Below are 13,894 nucleotides of genomic sequence, written 5' to 3'. Positions count from 1 at the left end.
TAGACAGTTAATACGGAAAAAAAGAGTGCATTTTTTTGAACTGCTTACCAAGTCCCTTTGCTCTTCGGACAGCGAAACTGATGATCGATTTATCGGAAAGATAGGATGTATAAGCGCAATAACTAAGAGGGTGACACATTTTTCTGATGTGTGATATAGGGGGGTAAAAAAGTAGGGATATAATAGGCGTTAAAAAGTGGAATCTCTGGAAAAAAATGGGAAGTGGAAATTATTACGAAAAACAGGATTTTGGGAAAAATCACCCGTGTCACACCCTTCAACAAGACCGATACTACACACAAGTTTCTGGAAATTCTACTTTCAGTTTCGTTTTCAGTACTGTACGCAGTTTGTTTATCGGCAAAATGGTCTTAATAAAAAAAACATGCAAGAAACTCGAAGATAATAGAAACGAAATATACAATTAAAGATACATAGGTATAGAGAGGATGTATATGTACAGGAATATGCATCTATTTACAAACAAGTTGGCACTAGTTTGGACTGTCAAAGTCTCAGTGACAATTTTCAGCGTAAAATCAGATTAAATTCATTATATATGCCAACTTTTTTGTAAAAAGATGCATATTCCTGTACATATACGTCCTCTCTATACCTATGTATCTTGAATTGTTACGAGAATAATATATTGGCATTACTATCCAAAGTAGTACCAACACTCATTGTGACAAATACATTTTTCGATTCGCAGTTTCATACAGTGCTTCTTTTGGTTCAGTAAACGGAAAAACCAAACGAAAATTTCCAAAAAATCTTTCTACTTTCGTTTTTACTTAACTGTACTTGACAACAGATACGTCGACTACTGTGATAAAGTAAATCACAATTGATTCGGATAGTTATTCAACATATTTAACCGTGTTATCGGTAAAGGTGAATTGACGTCAGTGTAATTAGACTGGATAACTCGAGTAAAATCTGTACCATTATATTATGATGACAATCCGGAAGACGGAGGGATAGCTACAAAAAGGTAGGTTTACTACAAATTTATTTTGTAAAATAACTACAATCCAAACAAACACACATATATAACATACATATCTGCGGTTACTTACATTTGGAAAAGTAGGGCGGAAATGCCCGCTCCCCCTTTTTTATATTTTCCATCGTAATTATCAAAAATCGGATAGAAAACTGGATAACAGGAGAAGAAGAATTTTGATTCAACATACATCTTATAATTTGTATAGACGTTAACAAGGTGTGTCCATAAAACATATAACCCCGGGTCCCTGTAAGTTGTTTGTTCACAGGAAAGGGTTGGAGTTTATGACACGCTATAGTTGACACACAAAAATATCCTCCTTTTTGCTATATACTAGTAAATATATATATGTTTTGTGTTGTGTGTTTTGTGTCTTGTGTTTTGTGTTTTGTGTTTTTGTTTTGTTTTTATTTTGATTTCTTCTCATTTATTTCACGTACTCCTTGCCGTCATAAAACTTTCGGGCATGATTTTTGTAATCTGACAGACTCAAGAATCAACCAATCAAAATTTTGGATTTCATGTTTCGAGCATGATTTTTGTGCTCCGAGCACTGAGCAAAGTTGTTTGCCTTCAAAACATCATTCACCCAGGCACGCGGAGAAAACTGCATTTATACCTTAGAGTCACACATTCGCGATTTTACTGTCGTCCTTGACATGACCATTCCCGATTAAAACTTCATTTGGGGTGAAGCCTTTATTTCTCTAAGATATTGATCAGTTTTAAAGAAAAATATAATGTTTTTTTAGTAATTGTCCTCGTACATGTACCTTGGGTAGATAAAATATGTGCAACGCGGGGACATTGTTTTGAAATTCACTTAACTTTTTTAATATTCTCAAATATTTCACCGTTTTCACTCATTTATGGTGTTGTGGCTCTTAATACCATTACATCACTTTTTACGTGCTGGGCCACTATTCTTATTAAACAGAGGAAAATGAGGACCGAAGAACAGCACATGGCTGTTTGACAAATACATGGTTTTCATTGAAATTGCTGTTTTTGATAGATTGAATTCCAATTTCCTCTATAAAAAATCTGATATTGATTTGCCAATTTCGAGAAAGAAATGGGACAGTACCTTGTTACAGCTACCGTAAATATCGTCATTTCATGAATGTATATTTAGCGTCCTGTGGCAACTTAAATGCACATACAGGACGAGAATATGTTGATAATATATATGAAACACTGATTTGTACTAGGCCGACACCGCTCAGCTAAAGCTAGTTTACAAAATAACAACACTATGGAAAATATGTCATGCTTCCCGGACACATTATTCTCAATCCGAACTGACAAACATTTACCCTTAATCAAAACTGCCGCGTATTTAATAAAGGAGCAGCTAATACCCATTTTTATCGTTTGGATCGAGCCATTGACATTCGGAACGGCCATCCTGCACTCAGGGCAAGCAAAAATTATAACACCAGATTGCCTGCCGAATAGGGGGGGGGGGGGCAACAGTAGGCAGCTTCAAATTATAACAATTATTTATTGATATCAGACATCAATTCATAAATCGTCACCACACTTATAGTTTACAAAAGCAAAGAAGCATGCACAATTATTAATAAGATTGCTTTTTTTTTTTTTTATATCAATGTAAATAAATTCTATATATGGAATACATTTTCAGACTAGAAAAGTTGACAACAGAATAGCAGAAATAACGAAATGGCCGAAGGTCCAAGGTATTTATTCCTAAAATAACTAAATTAATAAAAGAAAATACTAACATCTCAAATCAGGTTTTTAAATCCTGTAAATATATATCGCTATATTTCTGCCCGAGTTTACACTTGTTGATATTTCAAAATGAAAGCGCTGAAAGCACTGTAGGCAGTTAACCAAAAACCAAGGCAAACATAATTATGAAAATTGCGGCAATGTTGCTTCAACTTTTTTTTTAAAGATTTAAAAGAACAAACATTATACATTCATATATAATTGTGCATTTATGTTCCTTTAATGAATTAAACATTAAGGAAAATAATTCATATTTTATGAAGGTTTGACTGTCAGTAGTTCAAGTTGACTTTAGTATGAGCTTATAAAAGTATGAATGAACTTGCTTCCCTGGAAAGAAAACTGAGTTTGTGTTTTACAGTACAAAAGTTATGAGACACAAATCAGATAAATGTTTACTTCTACAGGGATCAATGGTGAGGTCTGGCTGACCTGTCCATAGTAAATGTAAATGACTCCCACCTTCACCCCAAGTCCATGATGTCTAAGTTTGGAATAAAATGACAGGTGTTAGGGTCTAGCAAAGTGATATGCATATCTGTCGCCTATGAGATTGACCTTGTATGTCATTCAATCTTTTTGAAATGAAAAACAGGAATGAATATGGTTTAGGCGTTGGTATCTAAATCTTTTACAAGTTCTCAACACACAAAAGAGGGTGTGGGGTGACCCTAAAGACTACCCCTATTTTTCATTTGATTTTTTATATTGTCCCATACATGAATATATATGGTTTATGGGTGGGGATCTCATCTGTTTTTAAGTTATCGAACAAGAGTGGGTAGGATGACCCTAAGGACTCTCCCTATATTTCATTTGATTAGTTCTCATACATGAATATATATGGTTTAATTCAAAGGTGGGGATCGCGACTGTTTCCAATTTCTCAATCAGGTGACTGCAGGGACTCCCCCTATATTTCATTTAATTTAGAGTTGGGGATCCCAACTGTTTCAAAGTTCTTAAACATGAGGGGTAGGGTGACCACAGGGACTTCCCCTATATGTCATTTGATTTGTTATATAGTCTTATACATGAGTATATATGGTTAAGGGGTGATGATCTCGAATTTTTCCAAGCTCTCAAACATGAAGGTGTACAGTGACCATAGGGACCCCCTTATAATTTATTTGATTTGTAATATTGTCCCATACATAAATATATATTGTTTAAGATTGTGGATCTCGACCGTTATAAATTCTCAAACAGAAAGGGGTAGAGTGGCCCCACGAACTCTACCTATATTTCATATAATTTGTTATATTGTCCCATACATGGATATATATAGTTTAGGGGTGGGATCTTGACCGTTACCAAGTTTTGGTCATTTTGGTTTCTTGTGGATAGTTGTCTAATTGGCAATCATACCACATCTTTTTTTTTATATTAGAAACTTCCAGCTATTTTAACTGACCTATCAACATTGAGAAGAAAAAAATACCCTTGAAATTGCAGTAATATGTTTAACTTGAAAAGCATTTAACATGCATTACCAACATTTATCACTGATAAAAAAAAATTATACTGTTACCAGGAACATATATATTGTTAGATAAACTGTTCCCAGCTGTCACTTGTATTGGATTTTGACATTAAAATTGGTGTACAAAATATTTTCTGCTTTTTCTTTCTTTTTCACAATTTTGGTTTTCAGTTCTAGTGTTTATATTTATTTACCATGCATAGATGTATTTTGTCACCTGTCTGGATTTTTTTTGTTGATAGCCCCCAAACCCGGGATTACCCTTATCCGCTTCCGGAATCGGATCCGATATTGTAAATGCGGCAGCCATTTTATTTACGATGTTGTTTTTCAGATAGCTCTGTTTTTGACAGAAAGTGAGACACGATCTTACTCGGATTTACAAATTATTTATTGGCGATTTTCTGTATAAAGATAGCGGTTGAACAAATTGAACATCGCTGTCATTAATAATAGAAATGATGAAAATAAGTTTGAGATCATTTTCTTTTAGGAAACTTTGGTAAATATTTTTGCAAAGTTATTTTTTATTTTCTTTCAAGGTCCGTCGGGCGTAGCTAGTAATTAAGTAGAAAGTCCGACTGCAAAAGTGGAAGGTCACAGACCTCGAACCACCGCTTATTTGAAACCCTGCGTCCAAATTAAAATGATACGAAAATTTCGTCTTCTAATTCAAAATTGCCGCCAACAGCGTGATCAGTTGAACTTATATTATAGACTACTGACGTATATATATACATAGTTGACTACGTATTGACGACAAACAATATTCTTACGAGTTTAGCAATTTGTGAAATCTTAACTACTTGTCTTTAGAGATTTTCGGCGATTAAATATTTCATACATTTGTTCTTTGACATCTTAGCCAAAAGCTCAGGTGATAATAAACTACATAAGGATTCATAATGTGCTCTACTTCCTATGTGCAACTTCAAAACTTTTTGGAAAATCGACGATCATTTACGGCTTTTCTGGTCATTATTTTTGTAATCCAGAATGAAAAGTATGAAAAAACTGTCAAATAGGTTATAAATAATATTGTAGCCAGCTAGATGATAATAATGGCACGTATTTCAGCATTAATTGTGTAGCACACAAATCCAGTGTGCTCGCATAAGGCAGCTTAACTGCCTAAAAAGGATTAAGCATATTAAGATTTTAATATCTAATTTAAGGTACATATCGTCATGTTCACTTACATCGATATTCGACATTGCATAAGATTGTGCATGTTAATTCAATTTTCGATTCTGGAAATGTCGCAAGGTGTTTCCTTTTCATTTATTGAGAATTATATCCAGGAAAACTACACTATAGATGAATAGTGAAGTTATTTGAATGGAATAATCCTTTGACTAAAAAAAGGTAATTTGTTGTGTAAAATGTCTATAGTGACAATGAGATGGTGTGTAGTAGAATAAAAAAAAATTTGATATATAATATATTCCTTAGCAGTGTCTTTAGCAATTCAAAATGTTACTTTAGCAACCAAATTTGAATATAACATCTGTATAGTATATTTTTGCGCCAAATAATTTTCTGTATTGACATATTTTATTTGGTGAAAGCATGGCAAGTATAATTTTTTTTAATCAATTAACAAATTGATTAACAATTCTTTGAAGTTTATTAGTATATATGGTTGTGTCTTTCAGGTCACTTGTCAGAAGTCACAACTGTTCAATCTTGTTGTCTTAGTAGATAATAATTATTTGTTCGATAAAATCAAAGTTAATTCTGCTAATCGAGTTTTGAAACAAAAGCTTTGTTTATGAAAATACAAATTCCGATTTTGTTCTCTCCTAATTATATTTCGGAAAACTTTGTTGATGAAAATACTATTTTTTTTCACTCTCTCTTTAGGCAGAGCTATAAGTTGATCGTACAATGTATTTGAGATATATATATAATGTATACCCAGTAGTACAACCCAATGTTCATCCTTGAAACCCAATTTCGAAAAAAGAAACGATTTTGATATGTTTTTGTCATTGTTACATGTTTGTATTGTTTATTTTTATGTGTGTAAGTGACAATCCTATTTATGGCTTCACACCGATAACAATCTAATCTTATCTTATTTTAGGGGCCGTGGGAGAGGACGAGGGGTTGGACGTGGTCGTGGAACAGATAAGCACCAACATGACTCACTGGAAGATGTGCCGTGGAAACGTCTACTTGGTTTCAGGAAATTGGAGGTATTACAAGGAAAAGATGCAAATGCAATATTGTTAACTTTTGATAGATACAAAACAGCACTTAAAAAAGCTTTAGATCAAACAACCATTAAAGGAAATAAGGATGTTAATATGTTAATGCTACTAGTTAGATGTCTTGCCAAGTGCTGCGAATGTGAATCTTTACCACAGCAAGTTATAGACATTTTTACGATTGTAGAGAGTTCGAATTTCCTTCATCAGTTCATAGAGTTTGTTAACGGCTTAGTTGAGAGCGCACCTCCAAGAGTACAGCTTCAAAATAGGGGTATTTTACGTGATATTTTTACGATTCTCACAAAGATGAAGTCTCTACTGCCAAAATCTCGGATTACAATTCAAGGAATATTGTCTTACATAGACACGTCAATCAATGTGATTAAATCCGATACAACTATTATAGATGATGATATGTGGGATATGTATGAAGAACTAATGAACAGAGAAGAAACAACACGACAAAAAAGATCACATTTCAAAGACCAACATGGCGACGAAAGTGAGGATGAACCGGATGATGATTTCCGTGAATATCCGGTTTTTCCGACTACAGAAGAAGTCCAATCGGAAACTCTTACGAAGTTACGTCACAACAAAACATTCGGAGGTTATGACAATCTAGATCATTATTTAGACATTCAGTATCGTCTTTTGCGTGAGGATTTTATTGCACCGTTACGTGAAGGTATCAGAGAATATATGGCTGCAGTGCACGACATGAGACCAGACAAAAAATTACACGAATTAAGAATTTACCGTGACGTTCAGATTATAAGTCCAATATGTAATAATCATGGTTTTTGTCGGCGTATAAGCTTTAATTATCCAGGAATGCACAGAATACGCTGGGAACAAAGTAAACATCTTATCTATGGTTCATTGGTTTGTTTATCTCCCGACAACTTCAAAACTGTCTGGTTTGCAACTGTTGCTAACAGAGATTTGAAGAATATCCGCAAAGGACTGATAGATATCAAATTTGAAAAAGATTATGAAGAAGTGTCAACTATTCCACCAGATACAGTCTTCGTTATGGCAGAAACCCCAGCATACTTCGAAGCTTACAGGCATGTACTCTATGGTTTACAACATGTACACGAAGGAGATTTGCCATTCGAAAAATATATAGTTAAATGCCTGCCTAATGTTGAGAAACCAGCATACTTACAGCGTAGCCCAGATGCAAACTTCGACCTTCGTCCGTTAGTGGACGATGACATTAGGTTGGATGATCGGAAACAAGATGAACCGACCAATCCATATCCTTTCAGTGAAAAGTCCGAAGATGCTCGAAATATAAATGTAACAGACCAAACATCATGGCCTCCTCCTGAACTACTACATCTAGATATATCTCAACTTAGAGCGTTAGAAACGGCTCTATCTAAAGAGCTAGCTGTAATACAAGGTCCCCCTGGAACTGGAAAAACATATATCGGACATAAAATTATAAAAAGTCTACTACATAATCGACATATTTGGAATACGGATCCAGATACGGGAGTAGAAGATAACCGTCCGATCCTCGTAGTATGTTATACTAACCACGCCTTAGATCAGTTTCTTGAAGGTATAGTAGAATGCTACAGTGGTGACGTTTTACGACTAGGCAGCAGAAGTTCGAGTGAAATAATGAAACCCTTAAGTATAAACAGTAAAAGAATGACAATGCGACTAAATAGGGAGGTACCTCTTGAAATTCATTCTAGTAAAATGGAAATTAAACACAGCATGATGTCTCTTCAAGAAGAGGTAAACAAGATTGCTGATCGAATTGAAAAAGCAAAGAGAGAAATTTTACACGAGGACGCAATTAAACACGTAATGGGAGATTTTTATGAAAGACTTGTTTCTGGATATGAGACAATCATGCGCGATATGTTTGGCTACGATTTCCAGTGGGAGAAACCAAAAAAATCATCGGCATTACTGGAATGGCTTGGTTATGGAGAATTTTTAGGATTCGAACCTCAATTTGAAAATGAGGCGAAAGATAATGAAGGAAAAAGACCCCACGCTGCTAATCCTGGTGATGTACCTGATACAGAGGATTATAGAGAAAACGAAAGAGCTGAAAACCCTAATGAAAATGAAAATAGACCAAATGATTTCATCAACGTACTTGACGAAAGGGATGTTGAAATAGCCCAAAGACAGCTTGCTATGGAAGAATCTGACGAGGAAGAAGAATCATTTGAAGACAGATTCAATAAAATATTGAGAGAAAATATCCCATTGGTTGCCTTAGATGTATCAGAGTTAGATCTTTATTTTAGAAGACCTGAAGGAGAGGGATTTCGTTGGCAGAAACCAAAAAAGAAAAATAAACAGCTAAAGAGTAAAATTAGGAAGTCTCTGTCATCAACCGATCGTATGATAGATATTGAAGTTGAAGGATTTGATGATGATATATGGACTCTACTGCCTGAAGAAAGATGGCGTATGTATCGATACTGGTTGAAAGTCTATTGTGACAATGTGCAAGAAAAGATTGGCGATAAAGAAATTGAATTCGAGCGAACATGTAAAAAGTATCATGAAATACTGATGCAAGAAGATAAGGCTATTATGAGAAATTCAACAATTATTGGTATGACCACGACTTGTGCAGCCAGATATCATTCTGTATTGCAAGAAATAGGACCACGAATCATTATTGTGGAAGAGGCAGCAGAAGTGCTCGAAGGACACGTGATTACAACCCTCAGTAGAAGATGTGAGCAGTTGATTTTGATTGGTGATCACAAACAACTTAAACCAAAACCAACGGTGTATAAACTGGCCCGTGAATACAAACTTGATTTGTCACTTTTTGAAAGGTTAGCAAACAATAAACTTGATGTACAGTGCCTTGCTCTTCAACATAGAATGCGTCCACAAATATCCAAAATGTTGAAAATCATATATCCGAACCTGAAAGATCACGAGGTCGTTGAAAATTATGACAAAGTTCTTGGAATATCTGAAAATGTATATTTTATCGATCATAGGGAAACGGAATCTCCTGAAAAGGATCTCAGAAGCCATTCTAATAAACATGAGGCGGAGTATTTGGTTGAGCTATGCAGATATCTCCTTTTACAAGGATATTCACCGTCACAAATTACGGTTTTAACAACATATTCAGGCCAACTTTTTGAGCTGAAATATAGAATGCCCAAAGCAGAGTTTGAAGGAGTTCGTGTAACAGTAGTTGACAATTACCAGGGAGAAGAAAATGATATAATTTTGCTATCTCTTGTACGTAGTAATGAAGATGGAACAATTGGGTTTCTCAAGGAAGAAAATCGTGTTTGCGTAGCAATGTCACGTGCCAAGAAAGGTCTGTACGTTATTGGTAATTTTGAAATGCTCTCAAGTAAGAGCACTATATGGAGACAATTTGTTGATCATGCACGGAAAAACAGATTCATTGGCAAAAAACTTCGTCTATATTGCGAAAATCACCAAGATGCCGACGAATCTATATTAAACGCAGAATTTCCTTCAGATTTCAAGCGATCGCCTGGTGGTGGATGCAGACGTCCGTGCGAATATCGTCTTACATGTGGCCATACATGTCCAAGTGTTTGTCACATAAAAGATCGTGAACACAAGGACATCCTATGTAAGAAATTGTGTACTAAAACGTGTAGTAGGGGGCACAGGTGTCCACTTAGATGTAATCAGGATTGCGCAACATGTGAGATCAATGTACCGAAGCGTTTGCCTAAATGTGGACATACACAGAATGTTCCATGTTATCTAGAACCAGCTGACTTTAAGTGTGAGGGAAGATGTGTTAAGATCCTTTCGTGTGGTCATACGTGTCAAAATCTCTGTGGCGAAATCCATACCGATACATGTACCGTGCCAGTAGAGAAACTTGGTCAGTGTAACCATGCAACAAAAATCCCGTGTCACTTAATAAAGCCAAAGCAAGCATTTTGCCCAGAGCCTTGTGTAGAAATTTTACAATGTGAACATAAATGTAAGGGATCATGTGGTGAATGTCAGAATGGACGTCTTCACAATACCTGTGATGAAGTTTGCAACAGAGTATTGATATGCGAGCATATATGCAAAGAAAAATGTAACAATTGCCCCCCTTGCAAAGAAAAGTGCAAAAATCGATGCAAACACAACTATTGCGGTAAGCAGTGTGGAGAGGAGTGTAGCCCATGCGCTGAAGACTGCGAATGGCAGTGTGAACATCACAGATGTGATCAGATTTGTAGTTCTCCTTGCGAAAGACCGAGATGCAACCAGCCGTGCAAGGAACGTATTCCTGGGTGTAAACATCCTTGCATAGGATTATGCGGTGAACCATGCTCAAACGTCTGTCGGATCTGTGAACCTGACAATGAAGCTTTTAATGTTTTTTTCGGAACAGAAGATGAACCCGATGCAAAGTTTGTACAACTTGAAGACTGTAAACATACTTTTGAAGTAACTGGTTTGGATAAATGGATGGATGAAATCAAAGATGAGCAAATCAAATTAAAAGAGTGTCCAAAATGTAAAACTCCCATTCGTAGAAATCTCAGATACGGAAATATCATAAAAGAAACGTTGCACAATATTGAAGTAGTAAAACAACGTATTCTAGGGAGTAAATCGGAAATGGAAGCGACAGAAAGGACGATAAGACAGGAGTTATCAGAATTAGAGAAAACAGATGCCAGGAAAATGAAACAAATTCATAATGAACTAACAACAGGAGCCGTAGACGAGAACACACTGAAAACAATTGTTGAACAAATAAAGATTTTAAAATACGTAAATGAATTAAAAGAGAAGTTTGAAACAAATGAAGGGAGGTCAGGTCGCTATGATGCAATGTATCAAAAAGCATTGAATCAACTGAATGCTGTACATGAATTTATTCTGATACGTCGACGATATTTTACAAAACAAGAGTCCCTTGATATTGAAAGTGAACTTGATCGTTTAAAACTGCTACACCAGTTAATGCGTTTCAAAGAAAGGATGTTCATTCTTGAAACATCCCTAACCAGAGAGTTAAGTGTTGATTTGATGCAATCTGAACAACATTTAACTGACGGAAGAAGGCTCACCATACAGAGACGACGTGAAGTGGAGACGACTTTGACAGTTTTGAAAGATGTAATACCTCTGACTACGATCGGTATATCAGAGGAGGAAAGGATTCAAATTGTTACTGCTATGGGATTGACAAAAGGTCATTGGTTCAAATGTAAAATGGGTAAGTCATTTTTAAATGTTAAGTATGATAACAGCACATAGCTTCACTTACATTTGCAACACACTAAAGGCAACAACAAAGTAGCAGTAACAATCGTTAATAAGTCAAAACAAGACAGAACTAGACGTTGTGTTTACATATTAAATCTGTCGAGACGGTTTTTTTTTTTGATAGGCATCATGCAAAAGTTATTTGGAAAATATCCCTTGTTTAGCCTTTATACAGTTCCAATTTTATAAACCATCAATATTGAAATGCTTTTCTTCCGATACTTAAGCATGATTGAATATGAAGATTTGATATAAAATATAGTGTTTTTTTGCAGAACTTTTGCAATAGAACCTTACAATTACAACACTGTGATCTCAAATCAAAACTGAAACATTTTGAATCTCAAAAACCCATGAAACACCATATTTATTGTACAAATTGCCATTTTATACGCCGGATATAAAGAAGGAGTAGAAATATCTTTTCAATAACTCTCTAGTTTCGATTCTTGAAAATTTGGCGAAGATTTCCAAAGTAATTTCAGAGGAAACAAATGAACATTTTTATGCTCATCTAAGGTATATCGTAATAGCTATTTTGCATAGTAAACGTGAAATATGATTGTTTTAATATCATTTGGTTAACGTATTGCTCTCTTGAGTAAATAAACTCATCATAGATACCAGGACTAAATTTTCTATATACGTTATTTATTCTTCGATTGAATGTATTTTAGGGCATATTTATGCAATTGGCGATTGTGGCGGAGCAGAAGAAGAATCAAGATGTCCTGAATGTAAATCTGGAATAGGAGGAACACAGCATAGAATTAGAGATGACAATGCTTTAGCTCCTGAAATGGATGGAGCGACACATGCAGCATGGTCGACACAAGCAGATCTGGGAAATGATGACCCATTCGAAGTCCGTTTTCATTAACTATGGATATAACAGAAACAATCAATTTAAGCATGCAATGTTGTATGTTATTATTTTTAGTTGTAGACTATTTCTTAGGAAACAATCAATTTAAGCATGCAATGTTGTATGTTATTATTTTAAGTTGTAGACTATTTCTTAGGAAACAATCAATTTAAGCATGCAATGTTGTATGTTATTATTTTTAGTTGTAGACTATTTCTTAGGAAATAATCAATTTAAACATGCAATGTTTTAGTTGTAGACTATTTCTCAGGAAACAATCAATTTAAGCATGCAATGTTGTATGTTATTATTTTTAGTTGTAGACTATTTCTTAGGAAACAATAAGATTTGCATGATTGTTTTGTTATTAAAATTTAAGGAACGCATACATTACATATATATAAATATAAAACTTTGACACCAAATGGATAAATGAAAAGATGTAGTTCGAATCCGTGTAGTGCTTCACATTTAGGTTATATTACTTATTATAACAGTCTCTGTTTCTATGTTTAACCTTTCTCATCTATTAAATAAATTTAAATTTGTTGAAGATACCAATTTAAATTGCTTAATTTTTTGAGAGATGTAAAAGTACCAAGCCGGCACGTTGTTCTAGTTATATTTAGTCAAAACTTATTATTATATTTTAACGGCTGTTTGTTCGCGATGTTTAAATACTCAGACTCTGTTGTAGGTACTTTACTCTGTAAACTTAAAATATTTATAAATTTAGATCGTTCAGTGCTGTCTATTTGGTAATGTAATTGACGTAATCATTCTTGAACCATCATAATTGTCGTTCCTTCTAAAGTTTTAGAATTGTGCTAGTTCATATCGCACATTATTATTTGTTTTTAAAGCATATATTTGAACTCTCTGTTGTAATAAGCCATATAACCTATGTCATGTTAAAAAAAAAAATTATAATGGTGCAAGCGTCTTAACTAATATTCGGTGCCTTTTTATGATCTAAATTCAAGATTGTAATAGCTTAATCTAAGAAGACTTAAAGATGACTCATTTAACATCAGAATCTTACTTAGGAAGGATATACCGGTATGTTATCCGAAATATTCATAAATAATTACATATTTAGTTACCATTTTTTGTCGAGCCTGCAACTTTTGTTGCAGAAAGCTCGACATAGGGATAGTGATCCGGCGGCGGCGGCGGCGTTAGCTAACTTCTTAAAAGGTTTATATTTTAGAAGGTGAAAGACCTGGATGCTTCATACTTTGTATATAGATGCCTCATGTTACGAAGTTTCCGTCAGTCACATGTCCAATGTCCTTGACCTCATTTTC

General features: G+C 34.7%; 1 protein-coding gene across 1 annotated transcript; it reads left to right on the top strand.

Annotated features, from left to right (window-relative positions):
• Window positions 1–680: 680 nt before the first annotated feature.
• On the top strand, window positions 681–12,971 carry LOC139517616 (NFX1-type zinc finger-containing protein 1-like). The gene is made up of 4 exons (XM_071308855.1): window positions 681–994; window positions 2,658–2,712; window positions 6,337–11,672; window positions 12,400–12,971. The coding sequence occupies exons 2-4, from the start codon at window positions 2,696–2,698 to the stop codon at window positions 12,600–12,602; spliced, it is 5,556 nt and encodes a 1,851-aa protein (XP_071164956.1). The 5' UTR covers window positions 681–994; window positions 2,658–2,695; the 3' UTR covers window positions 12,603–12,971.
• The last annotated feature ends 923 nt before the right edge of the window (window positions 12,972–13,894 follow it).

Source organism: Mytilus edulis, chromosome 3 (genome assembly GCF_963676685.1).
Source record: "Mytilus edulis chromosome 3, xbMytEdul2.2, whole genome shotgun sequence".
In the NCBI taxonomy this organism is placed as follows: domain Eukaryota; kingdom Metazoa; phylum Mollusca; class Bivalvia; order Mytilida; family Mytilidae; genus Mytilus; species Mytilus edulis.
Note: the sequence above shows the minus strand (reverse complement) of the source record. Positions and strands in the feature narration are given on the sequence as shown.